This window comes from Takifugu flavidus, chromosome 8, assembly GCF_003711565.1.
Source record: "Takifugu flavidus isolate HTHZ2018 chromosome 8, ASM371156v2, whole genome shotgun sequence".
NCBI lineage: Eukaryota > Metazoa > Chordata > Actinopteri > Tetraodontiformes > Tetraodontidae > Takifugu > Takifugu flavidus.
Genome location: NC_079527.1, coordinates 15,331,575 through 15,351,213, shown reverse-complemented (window position 1 = coordinate 15,351,213; position 19,639 = coordinate 15,331,575). Strand labels below are relative to the sequence as shown.

At 51.1% G+C, this 19,639-nt stretch overlaps 6 protein-coding genes across 7 annotated transcripts in view; 4 read left to right on the top strand and 2 right to left on the bottom strand.

Moving 5' to 3' along the window:
- Window positions 1–328: 328 nt before the first annotated feature.
- zmp:0000001088 (trypsin-3) lies at window positions 329–3,634 on the bottom strand. Of its 2 annotated transcripts, none has more exons than XM_057041720.1 (5): window positions 3,498–3,634; window positions 2,070–2,217; window positions 1,270–1,411; window positions 939–1,205; window positions 329–718 (listed from the first exon to the last, which is right to left on the bottom strand). In XM_057041720.1, exons 1-5 carry the CDS (start codon window positions 3,607–3,609, stop codon window positions 548–550), a joined length of 840 nt encoding a protein of 279 aa, XP_056897700.1. In that variant the 5' UTR covers window positions 3,610–3,634; the 3' UTR covers window positions 329–547. The 2 variants fall into 2 exon arrangements, with proteins under 2 accessions (XP_056897700.1, XP_056897699.1); XM_057041719.1 differs by lacking the exon at window positions 3,498–3,634 and adding an exon at window positions 2,813–3,398.
- A 1,526-nt stretch (window positions 3,635–5,160) lies between these two features.
- Window positions 5,161–7,412, top strand: LOC130529782 (serine protease 1). Its single transcript, XM_057040350.1, has 5 exons — window positions 5,161–5,420; window positions 5,555–5,705; window positions 5,954–6,092; window positions 6,162–6,419; window positions 6,715–7,412. Exons 1-5 carry the CDS (start codon window positions 5,363–5,365, stop codon window positions 6,862–6,864), a joined length of 756 nt encoding a protein of 251 aa, XP_056896330.1. The 5' UTR covers window positions 5,161–5,362; the 3' UTR covers window positions 6,865–7,412.
- A 663-nt stretch (window positions 7,413–8,075) lies between these two features.
- On the top strand, window positions 8,076–11,829 carry pink1 (PTEN induced kinase 1). The gene is made up of 8 exons (XM_057040327.1): window positions 8,076–8,521; window positions 9,426–9,689; window positions 9,773–9,873; window positions 9,943–10,122; window positions 10,271–10,434; window positions 10,502–10,629; window positions 10,700–10,930; window positions 11,003–11,829. The coding sequence occupies exons 1-8, from the start codon at window positions 8,165–8,167 to the stop codon at window positions 11,282–11,284; spliced, it is 1,707 nt and encodes a 568-aa protein (XP_056896307.1). The 5' UTR covers window positions 8,076–8,164; the 3' UTR covers window positions 11,285–11,829.
- Window positions 11,830–12,341: 512 nt separating this feature from the next.
- LOC130529776 (tubulin alpha chain) lies at window positions 12,342–14,794 on the bottom strand. Its single transcript, XM_057040343.1, has 4 exons — window positions 14,656–14,794; window positions 13,758–13,980; window positions 13,510–13,658; window positions 12,342–13,414 (listed from the first exon to the last, which is right to left on the bottom strand). The coding sequence occupies exons 1-4, from the start codon at window positions 14,656–14,658 to the stop codon at window positions 12,434–12,436; spliced, it is 1,356 nt and encodes a 451-aa protein (XP_056896323.1). The 5' UTR covers window positions 14,659–14,794; the 3' UTR covers window positions 12,342–12,433.
- A 217-nt stretch (window positions 14,795–15,011) lies between these two features.
- On the top strand, window positions 15,012–17,752 carry agmat (agmatine ureohydrolase (agmatinase)). The gene is made up of 7 exons (XM_057040348.1): window positions 15,012–15,374; window positions 16,189–16,391; window positions 16,475–16,523; window positions 16,591–16,786; window positions 16,871–17,050; window positions 17,113–17,197; window positions 17,268–17,752. Exons 1-7 carry the CDS (start codon window positions 15,085–15,087, stop codon window positions 17,339–17,341), a joined length of 1,077 nt encoding a protein of 358 aa, XP_056896328.1. The 5' UTR covers window positions 15,012–15,084; the 3' UTR covers window positions 17,342–17,752.
- Window positions 17,753–18,317: 565 nt separating this feature from the next.
- Window positions 18,318–19,639, top strand: part of hspg2 (heparan sulfate proteoglycan 2) — a 55,670-nt gene continuing 54,348 nt past the window's right edge. Inside the window, 1 exon segment of the mRNA XM_057040323.1 lies at window positions 18,318–18,766. Within this exon segment, the coding sequence (XP_056896303.1) occupies window positions 18,713–18,766 (54 nt within the window). The 5' untranslated portion in view covers window positions 18,318–18,712.

Sequence of the window (19,639 nt, the reverse complement as noted above, 5' to 3'; positions counted from 1 at the left end):
TTTTCCTTAATGACCTTCTGAAGGTGTAAATGAAGTCATGTGAGCCGAGCAGATGTGGGTTGCTGTCATGTGACGTCCTGATTACATTTTCTGTCGTTTATTATTATTATAAGAAATTATTATTATTTTTATGATCCGTTCGGGGGCTCTGCTGCTTGTTTAAAGGTCCAGGGTGCAACAGTTGGCGCCATCTAGTGGCAAGAACCCAGTTATCAACGGTCTGTTTCAAGCCCCTCCCCTTTCTCCCGTCTCTTCAGAACAAACAACATTTACACGTGAATCTATTCGTCAATGGACCAAAAGATGATTTAAAAAAATGAAAACAATCTTTTCCGTTTCCCATTTCCGGGTTTATTAGCATGTTTGACGGGAAGCACAGCCAACGGAAGAGAAGAAGCAACATGTGATAGAACCAGCAACAGCAGTCTAACACGTGAAGAAGAATCAAACACATTTGTGTGGAAGCACCTGTGAAGAGTAAAGTCATTAATCGAGAAAATAATAACACATTAAGACTCTGCTATTCCACAACTTCCTGTGCTTCCCTTTAATCCTGCTTGCAGCCGCTGTAGTAGCTGAAGATGGTGTTGTCGATCCACTGGCGGTACTTGGACACGGCCGTGTAGACGCCAGGAAACCGGGGGTCAGCGCAGCCGTTCCCCCAGGACACCAGACCATAGACCCGCCCCTCGCACACCAGCGGACCGCCAGAGTCCCCCTGAAACAGAACCAGACTCGGGAACGTCGGGAATTCCTCAATATTCCCATTTCACTGGGCGACGAATCACAGCTCCACTAATGATTGAACAGCAGAGTTATGGACCAGTTTGGCTCTCCCAGTCCCAGTTTAACCAGAGTTATGGACCAGTTTGGCTCTCCCAGTCCCAGCTGAACTCTCCCGGTCCCAGTTTACCCAGCGGTATTCCGGTCTCTCTCACCTTGCAGGCATCTTTCCCGCCATCGCTGTAACCGGCACAGATCATGTTTTCCGTGATGCTGCCGTTATACGAGGCGCTGCTGTTGCACGTGTGCGTGGAGACGATGGGCAGCGTGACGGTGCGGAGGGTGGAGGGGATCTCCCCGGTGCTGGGGCTGGTGTAGCCCCACCCCGACACCCGGCACATTCGCCCCGCCGCCATGGAGGCGGCCTGGCGGGGCAGCAGAGCTACGGAGACGTAGCTGTTCAGGTAGACCGGCGCCTTCAGCTGGAGACAGGGCGGGATGAGTGGGCGGGGCGAGCCACGCGCACGCCGACGTGTCACACCGTACCTTGATGAGCATGATGTCGTTGTTGTTGGTGGTGCTGTTGTACTGCGGGTGGGGCACCAGCAGCTGGGGCAGTGTTTCCTGTTCCGTGCCCTCGTAGATGCTCAGAGAGTAATCCCCCGCCACCACCATCATCTTCTTTAACCTCCAGAGATCAAAGACAAGCAGAAGCAGAAGAAGAAGAAGTTTCCCACTCAGCTCGACTCAGACCACTGAAACACCCGACCTCCGTTTCCCTTCATACTAATGACACACGCACGTGCTTCGCACTGTTATGGCTGCTGGCTGGGGTGAAATGCATTGTGGGATACCTAGTCCTGATGAAATGGGTGGAGCACATCTGGGAACCAGTCTACATCGTGGTCTTTTACGAACCCGAGAACGGACGCTCATCGGTGGCCGTTCCTCAGGTGTTCTCCCAGAGACTTGATCCCCTAATTTCTCACACACGCTTCAGACGTGTGGACTTGGGACAGTAACTCCCATGATGCATTTCACCAGTATGGACCCAGGACGTTCACAAGACCGTTCCTGCATACTGGGCGTTGAGAAGGAACCAACAGTGGAAGGAGTGTGGAGGAGGAGGATAAGGAGCAGCAGAAGGAGGAGCAGGAGGAGGAGCAGCAGAAAGAGGAGCAGCAGCAGGAGGAGCAGGTGGAGCAGCAGGAGGAGGAGAAGGAGGAGCAGCAGGAGGATGAGGAGCAGGAGGAGGAGCAGCAGGAGGAGGAGGAGCAGCAGAAGGAGGAGCAGGAGGAGCAGCAGGAGGAGCAGCAGCAGGAGGAGCAGCAGGAGGAGGAGCTCACCCTACGTTGCAGTGAGCAGCTGTGATGACCCAGTACTTGTTAATCAACGAGCCTCCACAAATGTGGTGCCGCTCCGTCGTCTGGATGGACACCATGTACTTGATGAAATGAGGAACGGGAGCGTAACCTCCTATGATACGTCTCTGACCTGCACACACACACACACACACACACACACACACACACACCACACACACACACACACACACACACACACGCACACAGATAAATGTGAGATGGTTTCAAAGCAAAGACCCACAGAACTGTAATTTTGTTCCTCCAGCTGCTGAGTCAACAAGAACAATAAAACAAAGCTTCTGGCTCAGCACATCAAAGGAAATCAATACATCAAAGTGCGACTGACCACCGTTATTGATCTGAATTTGGACTATGAGAGTTCTTTATTTCTCAGGTTGACGTCTCTTCAGAGAAGCCTTCGAATCAAGTGATTCGCATAAAAACACACAATGTTTCCATGGCAACAAGATGTGGTTCTGATAGATGAAAGGATGTAGATTTCAAATGTTCAGATAAACATAATAAACAGGTGATGTTAACCAGCACTTGTTGAGGGTTAGTCCCCTCTCAAAAGTGCAGAAATGAAGAAAAAAACAGTCCTGAGTGGACCTTTGGTTCCTTTGGGTTCTTCTCTAGTTCTGCCTCGATCCCACTGACACCGACTGAAGCCGTTACAGAACATTTACGTCCTCACATTTCTTTAAGCTCCCTTTGCTAAATCCAACCTCTGAATGCTCCTTTTTCCTTCCCGACTCTCCTCGTCTCAACATTCTCGTCAGAACCGACCGATCCGATTGGCTTTTCCAGGCGCTGACATCCCAAATTGATCGCAGTGATCAATAATTGAGTGGTTGGTTGAGGAGACGAAGCATCTGCTGAGTTTACTCCAAATTCCATTAAAGCCTTTTGAGTCGGGGCCAGTTGAGCATTGATCCGTTCCTAAAGGACGCTGGGACCAGCCCCGACCCGCTGAACACATCTAACCTCACTAATGTGGTACCGGTCATCAATGGGAAGAATCTTCTAAATCAGACCCGAATGATTCTCTGCTCACGGCCTTTAGCATCGATCCGATAATCAATCGCCGTGTGTGGCGGCTACAAAGTCACGTGGACGTCACGTAATGAGAAGTGGGCAGATTCTGGAGGTTCTGGACCTCCTCCGGGGTCAATTACAGCGGCATCACAGCTGTCTGGTACCGCAGGGCGTCGGCCACGTTTGCCCAAAGTTTCGAAAAGGAGAAATAGTCTAAATGTTTCAAAATGGGTTTTTTTCCCGATGATTGACCCGCGGGCGTTCTGAGCTCCACCGTCAGATTTGTCTTTTCTCAAACATGGATCAAACATCAGCTGGTCCGGTTCCGACTGGACCAGCTTCTCCGTGCATGGGGGAATGTAAAGGCGTACTCACAGTTTCCGGCCAGAACCTCCAGCAGAACACAGAGGAACACAGAACGTAAGTCCATGTCGGAGCGGGCGGCACACAAAGGCTTGTGTTCCACCGGCAGCGCTTCTCCTCTCATTTTAACAGGAAGCTGTTACACCTGCTCAGGTTTCTTTTAGTTCCCATTTCTGTTGTCATGGACACCAGCGGACTTGGTGTGACCCTTCGCTCTCATCAATAAGATCCCATCGATCACGTAGAAAACTGATCACTTTTCTGTTGCCCTTAATAGAAGAAACTTTATTCAGACTTTTTCCAGACAAACATTCACAGTTTTATTAAAAATTAAGTATTTTATCAGTTTTATGTAGGAAAACACACTAAAACACTCTTTATAAATATGTATTTCTTTATTAATCGAGTGCTGAGCTCATTTATTTTCATGTACCCTTTATTTCTCCTTTAATAAGCTGGACTCCAGATAACAAGAATCAGAATAAAATCCTCTTTCAATGTTAAATGATGTTAAAATACAGATTAAACCAGTCTATATGTGCTGAGTATGATGCTGAAACTGTGATATTCTGCTTGATTAAACCCCTGGTTGTGTTTTCCTTTGTTTCTTGATGGATTTCTGATATTTGATATTTAAGGACAGGGGTTTTCCCCAGTGGTGGCCTCTCAGATTTAACCAAACATCATCTGCATACATGCGAGCGTCCATCAGGCCTCCTGAGCTGGGCGCCACCAAGTCCAGCCTGCAGCTTTGGCCCACATCTGCTCTGCTCTCATTAAAAATGGAGGAGCTTTATCGGTGGTGAGTTCCCGACCTCCTCCCATCACTAATGACCCTCGCTCTTCCTGTCGTGTCCCCTGTGGGCCGACCGCTGCCCTTTTCTTTTAAAGGAACATCTTGGCTCCCCTGGAGTGAAGCGGCATCGGACTCCAGAACCATCTGATGTCTCTGTTTCTTTCTTTTGGTTCTGACTGGCTTAAACAGAGTGTAAAACCTTTGTTTTTTCTTAGATATTGACAAATACTGTATGGGTTCAGCCGTTTCTGTGAAATCAGTGAAATACCACATGTCGCCTTGAGGGGCAGTAGCGAGTCCACGTGGTCCTAAAACCGGTCCTTATCAAAAACCCAAAGGTTTAGTGTTTCATTTCACAGAAGTGAAAAGATCCAGAACTAAACTGCCTTCATCCAGGACACCCTAGAGGTGACAACCATGCTTTGTTATGCTAAGTTAAGCGCTAAGTTAGCACACGCAGAAGCGAAGCATTAACTTTCAGAGCTCCTCCACTGGGCGTGGCTGTTGGAACTTAAACGTTCAGGCTCTAATGGTTCTTATGGACTTGCAGCACCAAACATGAGAACATGAGAGAACAGTGGGGGTGGTGGCTGTGAAATACTGCCCCCTGTGTTTCAGAGCATGAATTTAAATGCCCTTTTCTGGGGCTCATATTTACATTTTCTGATAGCAGAGCTAAACTCTGAGCCTACACGATCTTTGACCGACATTTTTTAACGAGTTCATGAATTTGAAATGTTACGTTGCTACTGTTTGTCCATACGTTTGCAACGATGAGGACGACCCTGTCCTAATTATCCACAGGGACAATCGAGACACCAGAACCCTCATCTTTGTCCTGTTGTAGGTCAAGTTCATTGTTTAAGTCTGACACGGTTTAAAAGCAGATGAAAAGATTATTTAAACAAAAGGTGTGGATGATACTGTTGCACTATAAAAGGCAGCAGGAGAACTTTGATTCTGCCAGTTGGAGACACCCTGAAGGTTGACGCATTTGGACGTCCAGGTTTAACGGCTGTACACAGCCTCCTTTGTGTGTTTCTGAAGGTTATTACCTGTTGGTTCTTTACAGTTTATTAACATGAGGAGTCGGCAGCACAGGTGTGGCGTGTTGGTCCTTCTGGCTCTCTTAGTGACAGGTGAGATTTTCCATGGCGGCTTCTTAGCGCACGCTAACCTGCCGAAAAGGTTCTAATCGGTAAAATCAGGGAGGAACTGAAATGTTGTCGTTTTTATGATAAACCTGAAATGAATTTGGCGTCACTGTCTGCAGAGAGTTTCAGCACCAGGATCATTGGAGGTCAAGTGGTCCCCCGCTTCTCCATCAAGTACCAGGCGTCCCTGCAGTCTCCACGAGGACACTACTGTGGGGCCACACTGGTGCACCCTCAGTGGGTGGTTTCTGCTGCCCACTGCTGGATTCCGTGAGTACTGCAGCCAGTCTTGAAATTACAGTTTAAAAGTGCTCCATTTTTCCTGATGCCTTTGATGAGGATGTTTGGGGACTTCCTGTGTAAACCTCAGGATCAAAGAGGAACTGGTGGAGTTTAGAGCTAATGTAAAACTGATTTTTGTGTTTAATGAGGTGTTTGCTGACTGGATCAAATCTGCACGAGTTCAAATGGAACACGTGTGGAACCCAACCTTGATGCCTCCTGCTTTCGGTCTTCAGGAGCAGTTTGATGAAGGTGGTGTTGAGTGAACACAACCTGGAAGTCGACGAAGGCTTCGAGCAGGTTCTGAACGTCTCCCAGATTTACATGAACAACTTCAAATACTGGACATTTGACAACGACATCATGCTCATCAAGGTGAGTGCAGGTCCAACCCGCTCCCCCGCGTCGGTTCAGCAGCTTTAAAAATGAATGTTTGTGCGGCAGCTGAGCGAGCCGGCGCAGCTCAACGCCAACGTCCAGCCGGCCGCTCTGCCGGACGCCGCCACGCCGCCGCTGTCCTCCGACACCTGCACGGTGAGCGGCTGGGGCGTGACCCAGATCTACAGTTCCTACCTGTCACCTGTGCTGCGAGCCGTGGACGTGCAGATCATCTCCAACTGCAGGCGTTATTACTACTGGGGGATGATCACCCCCAACATGCTGTGTGCAGGATCAAGGTTGGGCGGGAAAGACTCCTGTCAGGTACAGATGCTTTCGGTGGTTAGCTCAGGTGTAATTACAGTGTTATTACCTACTCTATGAATAAATGTGTCAGATTTTAGGGATCTGCCCAAAGTTGTTTCATGGAACGACACTGACACGGAACAGATGTCGAGCTTTTATTCATCTATTCACAGACGTGCATGTTAGCATGTTGCTAGGAGGTTGGGTTGCCAGTGATGTCGGTGTCGTATCGCCACGTGTTCCTGACAGCTCAGTTAACGAGTCATTCATCCAAATGAAACACGGTTCATTGCGTCCTCTTATATCGCCGCAGGGAGACTCTGGCGGGCCGCTGGTTTGCAACGGCCACTTCGAGGGCATCGTGTCGTGGGGGATCGGATGTGCACACCCGTACTTCCCTGGAGTCTACACCAGAATCAGGAACTACGTCGGCTGGATCGAGGACATCATCAAAAACAAATGAAAATAGACAGATGAAAAATAAAGCCCAGGTCTTCATTTAAGAGCCGGTCACTTATGACGTCATGTCTCAAACTGGGATGTTTCGGTGGCTGGTTGAGTCGGCTGATTTCAGATTGTTTAACTCACATATTAGCTAAATATTTAAGAGCTGAAGAAACTCGTCTTTTTGTTCGCTTTTAACTTGTCATGACACTTTCCTAACTAATGTGTAGCAGGCTGTGAAATGGTCCATATTGAAGTAGTTTAGGTTCCATGGGGTCTGCAGACGGCGCTACCTCGTCCTCTAAAGAGGAATCACGGCCCTCATTCATTTTGTAAAACCGTTCTTATGCAGTGGAGGATTTGGCGCCACCTTTTGGTGATGCACAGTACCTGTAACACGTGTAGTAACGTGTAGTAACACCTGTGTCCTGTAGCACTCATGTGTTCCCTCATATGACCGTCATTCACTTCTGTACATCTTTGACCGTTTTATTATAATTATACTAATTTTCCTCTCTCACACACACTCATAGCAATTTATCTAATAAAAGAGAGATGAAATTTTAAGTCTGTTTCAGTTTTAACACTCGGTAATGTTACACCCAGTTGCGTCATCACTGTTTAGATCGATAAATGATTATATTGGATGAGATATTTGACTGAGCACTGAACTCTGTTAAATTTACTGAATCTCATCCACAGCTAAAACTAGTTTAAACATTAAAGAGTCAGTAAATCACGTTTTATAGCGACAGTTGTGCTTCTTGGCCGAAGGGGGCGCTGACACCATCGCTTACGTCACGGTGCTGGCTCATGATGACGTCATGAAATAACGACTCTGAACCGTTGAAGCCTCCTCGCCTGATCAGTGATCAAAGGTCGAAGATTTGAAAGCGACACATTATGTTACAGCTCATTTACATTGTGATTCAGCTGCCCTCCATCTTCTCGGTCTCGATTAACTTAAACCAGTTTCTGCAACTCTAGAAAAATAAAATACCAGATTCAAGAAGGTAAGTTATGGAAAACAGGCAGACAGCACTTATTAAATGTAATATATAAACATAATATTCCGACCAAACAAGGATAAAATGGATTTATATAAATTATTTTAATGGCAAAATAAAACGAGTTTACAGGTGTTTATGAAGGTTTTTGCTCACTGTGTTTTTCCCACGGCCCCACGTTGGACGATGACGTCATGTAGCGACAGCCAATCGCAGCTCTCCTTATTGAGAGGTGACGTCTTTGTTTACATCTCGCTGCCGTCCCGGGTCCTGCTGTCAGCGGGCGCAGGGTGAACCCTCCTCGGTGGAACCATGTCTCTGAGACACGCTGTGAGCCGGGGCCTGGAGTGGGGCCGCTCCCTCCTCCAGCCGGGGCTCCTCAAATCTGGGGGCCGACTGGTAGCAAAGTTCCGAGCGGAGCGCTTCCGCGTAGCCCCGCGGGGCCCCAGCGCTCAGCCTCGGGCTTTCCTGCCCTCCCGCTACCGCTACTACCGCACCTCCCTGAGGGGCCTGGCCGCTCAGCTCCAGTCCGCCGCCTTCAGGAGAGGCTTCGGCGGGGGGGCAGCGCGGAACAGGGCCGTGTTCCTGGCCTTCGGTCTCGGCGTGGGGCTCATCGAGCAGCAGCTGGAAGAGGACAGAAAGAGCGACGCGGCCTGTCAGGAGATCCAGGCGAGATTTGACTCTTTGAATCAGTTTAAACCTCTCTGTAGTAGTACTACAGGAGTACTCTACTGCAGTATTAGTAGTACTACAGCAGTACTACAGTAGTACTCTACTGCAGTATTAGTAGTACTACAGCAGTACTACAGTAGTACTCTACTCCAGTATTAGTAGTACTACAGTAGTACTACAGTAGTACTCTACTCCAGTATTAGTATAACTACAGCAGTACTCTACTCCAGTATTAGTAGTACTACAGGAGTACTCTACTCCAGTATTAGTAGTACTACAGTAGTACTCTACTCCAGTATTAGTAGTACTACAGTAGTACTCTACTCCAGTATTAGTAGTACTACAGTAGTACTCTACTCCAGTATTAGTAGTACTACAGTAGTACTCTACTCCAGTATTATTAGTAGTACAGTAGTAATCTACTGCAGTGTTAGTAGTACTACAGCAGTCCTACAGCAGTACTACAGCAGTACTCTACACCAGTATTAGTAGTACTACAGTAGTACTCTACTCCAGTATTATTAGTAGTACAGTAGTAATCTACTGCAGTGTTAGTAGTACTACAGCAGTACTTCAGCAGTACTACAGCAGTACTACAGTAGTACTTCAGCAGTACTACAGTAGTACTCAGCAGTACTACAGTAGTACTTCAGCAGTACTACAGTAGTACTACAGCAGTACTACAGTAGTACTACAGCAGTACTACAGCAGTACTACTGTGGTACTACAGCAGTACTACAGTAGTACTGCTGTAGTACTACAGTAGTACTACAGCAGTACTACAGCAGTACTACAGCAGTACTACAGCAGTACTACTGTAGTACTGCCCCATCTAACCTGACTCGTTAATATCTGATGAGGTCGCTGATCAAACCTTCGTCCTGCGTCTCCGTTTAAACAGGCTGTTTTTAAGAGGAAACGCTTCCCGGCGCCACTCCGGCCGTTCACCTCCGGATACAAACTGGAGGATTATGTCATCGGGAACCAGATCGGGAAAGGATCCAACGCCGCTGTGTATGAGGCCGCGGCCTCGTTCGCCCCCCTGAAGGAGAGCGAGGCCTCCGTGGTGGAGCTGAAGGACGGTGAAGAGCCAAGCGCTCGACCTCTGACCTGCTGCTCGCTCAGAAACTTCCCTCTGGCCATCAAGATGATGTGGAACTTCGGGGTCAGTGGACTTTCCTGGTGTCCTGGCGGCTCTGTGTCCTGTCCTCCTCATGTTTGTCCTCATGTTTGTCCTCATGTGTGCAGGCGGGCTCGTCCAGCGAGGCCATATTAAAGTCCATGTCCCAGGAGCTGGTGCCCGCAGGTCCTTCAGCCTTGAATGTGCAGGACCAGGTTGTCCTGGACGGGTGAGTGACCCCCCCCCTGCCAGGACCTCCGTCCCGTCCTGGTGCTGAGAGACAGCTTTGTGTTTGCAGGCACTTTGGAGCCGTGAGAGGTCTGGCAGCTCACCCCAACGTCATCAGCGTGTGCCGCGTGTTCACGGCCCGGGTCCCGCTGCTCCCAGGGGCCCTGGAGGAGTATCCGGACATGCTCCCGGCCCGGCTCAACCCGGCCGGTCTGGGCAACGACCGCACGCTCTTCCTGGTCATGAAGAAGTAAGACCGCGTGAAACTGGGCTGGTTTTGGTCCCAGGAACCTCCCGTTAATCTGCCCCTTTGGATGAAGACTGATTCTGATTCTGTGCGACTCCGGCGGCACCGTGGGGACCTGACCGGGTCTTTGTTCCGTCTCGTCCTGTTCTAGTTACCCCCTCACGCTGCGACGGTTCCTGGCCGGGTCCCGGCCCAACCGCAGGCAGCAGGCCCTGATGGTGCTGCAGCTCCTGGAGGCCGTCGACCATCTGTGCAGACAAGGCGTCGCCCACAGGGACCTCAAGTCTGACAACGTGCTGCTGGAGCTGGATCCCGGTACGACTCGGGTTCAGAACCTTTTGGGCTGGCTTGCGGGGGGGTTCTGACTGAGCTTTGTGTGCAGCTGGTGACCCTCGTCTGGTGGTCAGCGACTTTGGCTGCTGCCTGTCTCAGAGCGACTGCAGCCTGCAGCTGCCCTTCAGCAGCATGTGGGTCAGCAGGGGGGGCAACGCGTCCCTCATGGCCCCCGAGGTACCGGTCCCACATCAGTAGGGTGGAACGGGCCCGGGTCTGAGTAGTGACGTCACGTATCGACCCACAGGTGATCGGCGCGGTCCCTGGAGCCAGCGTGGTGATTGACTACAGCAAAGCAGACGCGTGGGCCGTGGGGGCCGTGGCCTTTGAGATCTGTGGGCGGCCCAATCCGTTCTACGGGGGGGCGGGGCTAGAGAGCGGGCGGTACCAGGAGACGCAGCTTCCCGCTCTGCCCTCCGACGTCCCTGCAGACGTGCAGCTCGTGATCCGTCTGCTCCTCAGGAGGAACCCGGAGAAGGTTCTGAAACACCGCGACACGTGAGTGCAGGAACCTTTGTTGTGAGCTGACGCCGCCTCTGTTGCTCTGCAGCGTCCCAGCGCACGTGTGGCTGCCAACATGCTGCACCTCAGCCTGTGGGGACGGACGGTCCTGGCCCACCAGGACGGTGCCGGGACCAGGCGCCTGGTGGACTGGCTGCTGTGCCAGTCGGCCCTGGTGCTCCTGAAGGGGCGCCGCGGGCCGCGAGGCAACACGGTGGAGGCGGAGCTTCAGAGGTGCTTCCTGGCTCACCTGGAGCTGGAGGAGCTGCGCACTGCCGTGGGCTTCCTGCTGTGTGGGCGGGGGCGTCCGGCCTGCGTGTCCTCGGCTTAGACCTGGGTCCTCAGCGTGTGCGGCACACAATCGACACAACCGTTGAGTTCCAGCAACATATATTTATGAAGCAATAAGGTCGTCTTGTCTCAGAGCTTCTCTTGTTCCTGCATCACGTTCTTCTGATGATTGAAAAAGTCTTTAGTTCGAGCATCTGTTGTGTTGTAGTTCCGGGTGTGAACAGCAGGGGGCGCCCGAGAGGATTAATGTTGATATGGACCCTGACGCACTTTATTGATCTGTTCTAAATATCAGCACCCGAAGCTTCACTGATTAAAATCATTGTGTTTTATTTAGTCTCAATGTAATTGTAGACATTTATGGTGTTTCAGCTCCAGAATTAACTTGCCGATGTGCTTCGTTAGTCGAGGGGGTTGTTCTTTAGTTGCTCTGCATGGTTGCACACATGTTTATAGTTTGACAGAACAAGCTTTGGTTTGAAGGTTTTAGGTGTCTAATAAATTATTAACATTTGAGATGGGGAGAAATATTTTTGAAACAGTTTTCTGCTGGTTTGAGATGAAAATAAAGAGGATATTCTGTTGTCTTGGCTCTGGTTTTCTTCCATTCAAACTCATCGATTCTTCTTCTGCATAGAATCATTTGGGTGTTTGCAACTTCTGTAATTTATCTGTTTAAACTGGGAGACCAACCCACATTTAAAACTGAAGGTGTTTTCAAGCTTCACTGTGAAAAATCACATTTTTGTGAAAGAAGTTTTGAACTTAAAGACCAAAACTAAACTTTCTTCTGCTTCTGTTCTTCAAACATTTAAATCGCACATATTTATAATCACGTTTGTCAAGATTATACACTTGATTGTGAAAAAGACCAAAACATTAACAAACATTCATTTATTCTCCAACAATCTTTTATATTGTTCATTGTTAAAACTTGATGTTAAAAAGGGTTCCGGCTCAGTCTGGTAAATGCTGCCCCCTGTGGCCACAGCGAGTACTGCAGCACCAGATCCTCATTCCTGCTGAGGGCTAAAACATTTGGTTAAATGAGCAGTGTTGCCATCAGAGCAATGTATTATTAAATAATGACAAACAAGTTCACATGCAACTGTAACTTTATTGAGAGGAAACTGTGAATTACACATTTGGAATCAATCAATTTTGTGTAATTAACACCGTTGTGAATATTTTAATACTCCTCTCCTTCCTCTTCTCCCTCCCCCTCAACGGAGTCGACTCCCACCTCCTCATAATCCTTCTCCAGAGCTGCCATGTCCTCCCTGGCCTCAGAGAACTCCCCCTCCTCCATGCCCTCACCCACGTACCAGTGCACAAACGCACGTTTGGCGTACATGAGATCAAACTTGTGGTCGAGCCGAGCCCAGGCCTCGGCGATGGCGGTGGTGTTGCTCAGCATGCACACAGCTCGCTGAACCTTGGCCAGGTCTCCACCAGGGACCACAGTGGGGGGCTGGTAGTTGATACCAACTTTGAAACCAGTGGGGCACCAGTCCACAAACTGGATGCTGCGTTTGGTCTTGATGGTGGCAATGGCAGCATTCACGTCTTTGGGCACCACATCACCACGATACAGCAGGCAGCAGGCCATGTACTTGCCGTGGCGAGGGTCACATTTGACCATCTGATTGGCGGGCTCGAAGCAAGCGTTGGTGATCTCAGACACTGAGAGCTGCTCATGGTAAGCCTTCTCAGCAGAGATGACGGGAGCGTAGGTGGCCAGAGGGAAATGAATACGGGGATATGGCACCAGGTTGGTCTGGAACTCCGTCAGATCAACATTGAGGGCACCATCAAAGCGAAGGGAGGCAGTGATGGAGGACACAATCTGGCTGATCAGCCTGTTCAGGTTGGTGTAGGTGGGACGCTCGATATCCAGGTTCCTGCGACAGATGTCGTAGATGGCCTCGTTATCCACCATGAAGGCACAATCGGAGTGCTCCAGGGTGGTGTGGGTGGTCAGGATGGAGTTGTAGGGCTCCACCACAGCGGTAGACACCTGTGGAGCTGGGTAGATGGAGAACTCCAGCTTGGACTTCTTGCCATAGTCGACGGACAGACGTTCCATCAGCAGGGAAGTGAAACCAGAGCCGGTGCCACCTCCAAAGCTGTGGAACACCAGGAAGCCCTGAAGGCCAGTACACTGATCGGCCTGCAGACACAGAGGAGAGTCAGTATCACACAGGAGATTCACTTTAATCATGTTCTGGAAAGAATTTACAAATGTTCTCCACGGGATTCCCTCACCAGTTTGCGGATCCTGTCCAGCACCAGATCGATGATCTCTTTGCCGATGGTGTAGTGTCCTCGGGCGTAGTTGTTGGCAGCATCTTCCTTACCAGTGATCAGCTGCTCGGGGTGGAACAGCTGGCGGTAGGTCCCAGTACGAACCTCATCTGCAGAGACACAAACATCATAATTCATCACTGCTGTGCCACAGAGGACCAGATATCGTCATTATTTGATGAAATGTATCTTAAGGGGATCATATCTACCAATGACAGTGGGCTCCAGGTCCACAAAAACAGCCCTGGGAACGTGCTTTCCTGCTCCGGTCTCACTGAAGAAGGTGTTGAAGGAGTCATCTCCACCTCCAAGAGTCTTGTCACTGGGCATCTGCCCATCCGGCTGGATACCATGCTCCAGACAATAAAGTTCCCAGCAGGCATTGCCGATCTGGACACCAGCCTGGCCGACGTGGACGGAGATGCACTCACGCTGGTGTGCAGACAAAGAGGATTCAGATTAAAGCCGGTGACTCTGACCCAAAAAAGGATTTTACAAAACCTCTCCTGATTATTAGAAACGCAGAATTAGAGGAGAATTTGCCTCATTGTCATCAAATACCAAGAAATGTTTATTTCGATGCTGCAAACTGCTGTAAAAAAGATCAGATCCTCTCAGGAGAAGCTCTGATGTCAGAGCGCTTGTTGCACCGAGCATTTTCTGCTGCGACACAAGCTGGCAGGATTACTGCAGGATTATGTGGGTCAGACATTTTGTCATGTGCTGCTCCTGCATCAGTCCAAAGAACCTGACTCCGTCCTGGACGGGACGTTTTATTTCAGTGTGAATATTACAGCTGCTGATGGACCAGATGTTGTCACAACACAACTGTTTTGGAACAATATGAACTAAAATATTTGTCAGGAGGATGGTTTGTTTCAATTTAAGCGACGTTACTTCTGCTTTGGAAAGATCTTACAGGATTAAAGGTGCTACAAACAAAACCCACAATTTCAGCGCATCAACATTGATGCTGAAACAATAGCTGCCACCACAGAAAACAGCGGCTCGAATTTGAGGTGGTGAAGCGGTAAAAGCCTGAATTGTTTCCGTCTTTTCTCCGATTTTACAATTCACGGAGAAAAACGCCAGTAAAGCTGAACTCACCATGATGGTCGGTCGATGTTCTGAGATGATCTGAGCAGCTTCTGAGTGGGAAGCCTGAAGGAGGCAGGGAAACGCTGCCCCTGGCGGCGGCTGTGCGAACTGCACCCAGCGTAACCTTCAGGGACAATCGGACAATCCAGCACCGAGACTTTCATTTCAATCCAAAAACTCAACAAAGGTTAAAAAATAACAAAATATCTTTATTCAACTAAACTCTGAATGAAACAAATGGCAAAAGTCTCTTTTGAGTAACAATTTTTCCACAATGATCCTCAGGTTGCGTTAAAGGGGCGTGGTTTATTGAACCTGCTCTTTCTACAGGTGAACCGCACTTCTTGTTCCGGAAGTTCAAGAGCGGCACCAACAGGCTCCCATATTATTGGACCGAGGGGGCGGAACAGAAGAGTCCCGAGAGCCTCTCAGACCAGAATGTTGGCCCTCCGCACGAACTTTCCCAGAGTTCGGAGACTCTTTTCTCCGTCCTTTAGTAAAACCGGACCGGGGTTCTGTTGCCAGGATCGGACTCTGACCCGGGACGGTCCCAGCCGGAAAGCTTCAGGGCAGCGCTACAATGAGCCCCCCAGCGCCGAGGTTGTTGCTCGGGTGTCCGGGATCCCCACCATGGCCCGGCTGCCCTACAGGGAGACCGCAGACGGGCTCGATGCGGCGTTTGTGGGCGTCCCCATCGACACCGGGACCTCCAACCGGCCCGGAGCCAGGTCAGGTTCCAAAGTTCGTTCCAAAGAAGAATTGTGTGCTTTCACCTTTGCCCCCCCTCCCCCCTCGGTCTGAGTTACCTGCTCCACTTTCTGGGATCTGGGGATCCAGTTCTGCTAAAAATAACAGCAACCTTTAGCTTCAGACCCGGTTCCGGAGCTGCGGGTCAGCGTTGGTTTCAGGGTTCGTTGGAAGTTAACAACAAAGGAAACAGTCATCTTTGAAAATATTAGTTACACGTATGAACTAAAGAGGTAAATGTAAATAAAAATGCTAAATGTATTTATTTATTCATGAGCGTTCCTCTAAATGTCGGCATGAAAAGCTCGTTTTCGACTGTTGTTGATGGACGATGGACGAATGGTGACAGCAGGAAGACCTGGAGGAGCACCTGCCTCAGGTGACCCGCGGGGGTGGGGGGTGGGGGTCCATCTGTAGGGAGGGAGGGAGGAACCAGGAACCACTCCAGGGTCCTTGACCCACCAGTTGGACCTCCTCACCTCAGACAAACATTAGATTCTTTTCTTGTTTTGGTTGGAGAAAATCCTCCAGACAAGATTTGGAAGTCCAGTCTTGGAGTAGAGGATATAGACCGGTCCTAGAACGGAACCCTGTGGGACACCTTCCCGCCCCTGACACGCTGCCAGAAACAGGAAGTACCAACAACACGTCATTTCCACGGCACCTGGGGGGTCCTGGACTCCGGGGACCACAGCAGCAGGGGTCCCTCTCCAGGGTTCCGCTCGGACAGTTCTGTGGGTGGGTCAGCAGAACGGAGCGGATCCCCGGCTCAGGTTTATGTCCTGTCCCCCTCAGGTTTGGGCCCCGGCAGATCCGTGTGGAGTCTGCCATGCTGAGAGCCTACAACAGCGGCACCAGGGCGGCGCCGTACCAGTCCATCAGGGTGGCCGACATCGGGGACGTCAACGTAAACCTGTACGACCTGCAGGACACCTGCCGCCGCATCAGGGACGCCTACAGGACCATCCTGGCGGCGGGCTGCACCCCCCTGACTCTGGGTGAGTCCCGGTGGCCGCCACCGGTACTGCAGCAGCGGTTCTACTCACCAAACCGGGTCCGATTCAGTCTGGCTCGTTTGCAGGTGGCGACCACACCATCGCGTACCCGATCCTTCAGGCCGTGGCCGAGAGGTGAGGCGCCGCCTCCACGGGAAGAAAGATCCCTTAGCGCCGGGGTTAACCTATGGTGTGTCCTCAGACACGGCCCGGTGGGCCTGGTCCACGTGGACGCGCACGCCGACACCAGCGACCTCCTGCTGGGGGAGAAGATCGCCCACGGGACGCCGTTCAGGCGCTGCGTGGAGGAGGGGCTTCTGGACCGGGAGAGGGTGGTCCAGATCGGCCTGCGGGGCAGCGGCTACTCCGCTGATGCTTACGAGTGGAGCCGAGCACAGGTGGGTTCTACTGGGGCAGACAGAACCTGGACCGGTTGGACCTTATTGAGGGGTTATAAATGAACTGGGAATTCTGCCTCTCAGGGCTTCCGTGTGGTCCCGGTGGAGGAGTGCTGGTATCGGTCCCTGACCCCTCTGATGGCGGAGGTCCGGTCCCAGATGGGCGCCGGTCCGGTCTACCTCAGCTTCGACATCGATGCTCTGGACCCCGGCTTTGCGCCCGGCACTGGCACCCCTGAAATAGCGGGACTGACTCCCATCCAGGTACGGACCCGGATCCTCCCGGTCGAGTTCTGAAGCCTCCTGAACTTCCTGTCTGGCTTTAGGGGGTGGAGATCATCCGAGGCTGCCGCGGCCTGAGCCTGGTGGGCTGTGACCTGGTGGAGGTTTCTCCTGCGTACGACACCACAGGTGTGTGTTGACGTGCGCGTCTCTCTCTCTCGCTCTCTCGCTGGGTTGTGACGGCGTCTTGTCTCCTCAGGGAACACCGCGCTGACCGGCGCCAACCTCCTCTTCGAGATGTTGTGCGTCCTGCCAAATGTCAAATATCTGTGAGCCATCGGCGCGTCGGGTGACTCCGCCCACTGACTCCGCCCACTGACCCGCGGCGCCGGAAATCATCTTTCATCACGTTCCGCCGCCGCCGAATCGTCTGAAATGTTCCCAGTAAAAACGACGCCGATGCTCATAAATTAGTTTCATTTCTATTCTGGGTTCTGGGCAGGATGGGAAAACCTTCCATTAAATACAGAGTAATAATTCAGCAGATAAAGTATAATAAAGTATAATCTAATAATAATAATAATAATAATAATAATTTAATAACTTCCACTGGAAGCCATTTTAAAATGAGCTGTAATATCGCCATCTGTCCACAGGGTGGCGCGCGTTGTTCAATCTTCTGTCCACATTTAATTTCGATTAAATAAATTTCACCGTTTAAATAAATAAAATAAATAAATTGGCTTTCCTGAGGAATATTTCTTCCGAAGAATTTTACACATTTTTTTTCAATCATCAGAGTTTAATAATACCGATTTTTAAACAGATTAGTTTCATTAAAATCTATTGTTTTATACCTCATCGTTTGATTTACACAATTAGCCGGAACATATTTCATTAATTTTGCTCTCTTGCTGCATCATGGACTTTTTCCAACGACACGTTAAATAAACACATTTGATGGTTTGGAAGCTGCACTCGGCAGGTGAAGCTCCGCCATCAATAATCTGCGTCCTGGTTGATCATCGACGTCACATCTGGGATGTCGGGGGCTCCAACCCTCGGGGGGGGGGCTCCGACCCTCGGGAAGGGGGGGGGGTCAGAACATCCAGAGACTCTCCTGCGATGGTCTACAGGTATTCGGAGGTCCCCTCCCGGATCAGGGTCAGACCTTCTGAGGGTCCAAGCTTCCACTTTACTTCACTCACATCTGACTTTCTGCCCCCCCCACCCCGAATATCCGCGCCCCTCCCCCGACTCCGAGATTTCCTGTCGTTACTTCCGTGATCGGAGGGTCCAGACGTGCACGCGGACATGTTTGGTCATGGATTAGACTCCTTCCCTTTCAGCGCTCCTGAATTCCATTCCGCCTTTTACTTTTCCTGCACTCTCTCCCCTCCCGCTCTCTCTCTCTCTCTCCTCTCTCTCTCTCTCTCTCACACACTCACACGCACACGCACACACACTCAGCCCACACAGAGCTCCAAGTTTCGGAGAGCGCACCGGCGAACTTTCCAGACTCCCCAACTCGGCGTGTTTTTCCGCCAAACGGACCTTTTTTACCTGTGCGGGGCTGCGCGTGCCCGCGGGACCGACGCGTGAAGAGGCGCAGACGTCTGAGCGCGTGTCCGGGAGGCGTGAAGGACCTCGGCTTCGTCTTCGCTTCCCGCAGTTCCCGCAGCAGCTCGGCGGTCGCTGGTGGAAATGGGCTCGTGGACGCGCGGACTCCTGCTGTGCACGCTGCTCTCCTGCCTCGCCGTAAGTAGCCGAACTCGACCCAAAGTTGGTCCGTGCGCGGCTGAAGCCGCCGCGGCCGCGTGCGTGTTTTTGCGTCTATTTCTGTGCGCTTGCTCGCGCAGCGGCATAAAAGTGATGAGACAGAGCGGAGACGCGCAGCTAAGTTCGGCCACAGAAACAGGCTATTCATAGGAGCGTGCCAGGCCCCCAGCACACGCGCGCACAGCCCTCATCACCGCGCGGCTCCAGCAGCACGGAGACGTGCGTGTGCGTGCGTGCGTGCGCTCTCGTTTGGACCCAGGGAAAGTTTGAAGCTGCGGTTCTGGGAGATGTTCGGGTTCAGGTCCAGAGCCCAGGGGGTCCGGCACCGATTGTTCTGACACTGACCCTGGCGCGCGCACGCGCACACTCTTAGGCGTGATTTGATGAGAGCAGCATCACTGCTGGTTTATATGAGCAGCAATATTTGGTTGCCAAGGCGTTGCTGTGACATGACCCCCCCCCTCACACACACGCACACACACGCACACACACACTATGCACTCTGATTAACAGCCTTGTCAATAATCGCCCCCCCAATTACACTAGGTGGACCGGAGCCTCTGTTCCCCCCTTAGCCCCCCCCCCCCCCGGAATGTCAGGGTCGTGCACATCAAACACAACAATCAAAAGTCAATAGGATCTTCCGGGTCGGGCGTCGGCTTCAGCGACCCGCTGTGGTTAATGGGAGCTAAGGAGGCAGCGCACGTGTGCGCACGTGCTCCAGAACCCCCAGGTTGGCGCGTGACCCCGGAACAAAACCACCGAGGAAGCCGGTCATGGGGGGGTCAACATTGGCTGTTGCACTTTGATCTGATGATGCCTTTGTGAGCCCGTCTGTGTCATCAAAGCCCC

Excerpts from the sequence above, each read along its gene's own strand:
- LOC130529782 (XM_057040350.1), top strand. The coding sequence starts at position 5,363 with ATGAGGAGTCGGCAGCACAGGTGTGGCGTGTTGGTCCTTCTGGCTCTC. Across the intron at positions 5,421-5,554 it reads TCTGGCTCTCTTAGTGACAG|AGAGTTTCAGCACCAGGATC; the intron begins GTGAGATTTTCC and ends CACTGTCTGCAG. Across the intron at positions 5,706-5,953 it reads GCTGCCCACTGCTGGATTCC|GAGCAGTTTGATGAAGGTGG; the intron begins GTGAGTACTGCA and ends TTCGGTCTTCAG.
- LOC130529776 (XM_057040343.1), bottom strand. Across the intron at positions 13,659-13,757 it reads CCTGGAGCCCACTGTCATTG|ATGAGGTTCGTACTGGGACC; the intron begins GTAGATATGATC and ends GTGTCTCTGCAG. Across the intron at positions 13,415-13,509 it reads TGGACAGGATCCGCAAACTG|GCCGATCAGTGTACTGGCCT; the intron begins GTGAGGGAATCC and ends CTGTGTCTGCAG.
- agmat (XM_057040348.1), top strand. The coding sequence starts at position 15,085 with ATGTTGGCCCTCCGCACGAACTTTCCCAGAGTTCGGAGACTCTTTTCT. Across the intron at positions 16,392-16,474 it reads CTGCACCCCCCTGACTCTGG|GTGGCGACCACACCATCGCG; the intron begins GTGAGTCCCGGT and ends GCTCGTTTGCAG. Across the intron at positions 16,787-16,870 it reads ACGAGTGGAGCCGAGCACAG|GGCTTCCGTGTGGTCCCGGT; the intron begins GTGGGTTCTACT and ends TCTGCCTCTCAG.
- zmp:0000001088 (XM_057041719.1), bottom strand. The coding sequence starts at position 2,984 with ATGGAATTTGGAGTAAACTCAGCAGATGCTTCGTCTCCTCAACCAACC. Across the intron at positions 1,412-2,069 it reads GCTGCTCACTGCAACGTAGG|GTTAAAGAAGATGATGGTGG; the intron begins GTGAGCTCCTCC and ends TGATCTCTGGAG. Across the intron at positions 719-938 it reads GCGGGAAAGATGCCTGCAAG|GGGGACTCTGGCGGTCCGCT; the intron begins GTGAGAGAGACC and ends GTTCTGTTTCAG.
- pink1 (XM_057040327.1), top strand. The coding sequence starts at position 8,165 with ATGTCTCTGAGACACGCTGTGAGCCGGGGCCTGGAGTGGGGCCGCTCC. Across the intron at positions 8,522-9,425 it reads CGGCCTGTCAGGAGATCCAG|GCTGTTTTTAAGAGGAAACG; the intron begins GCGAGATTTGAC and ends CCGTTTAAACAG. Across the intron at positions 9,690-9,772 it reads AGATGATGTGGAACTTCGGG|GCGGGCTCGTCCAGCGAGGC; the intron begins GTCAGTGGACTT and ends TCATGTGTGCAG.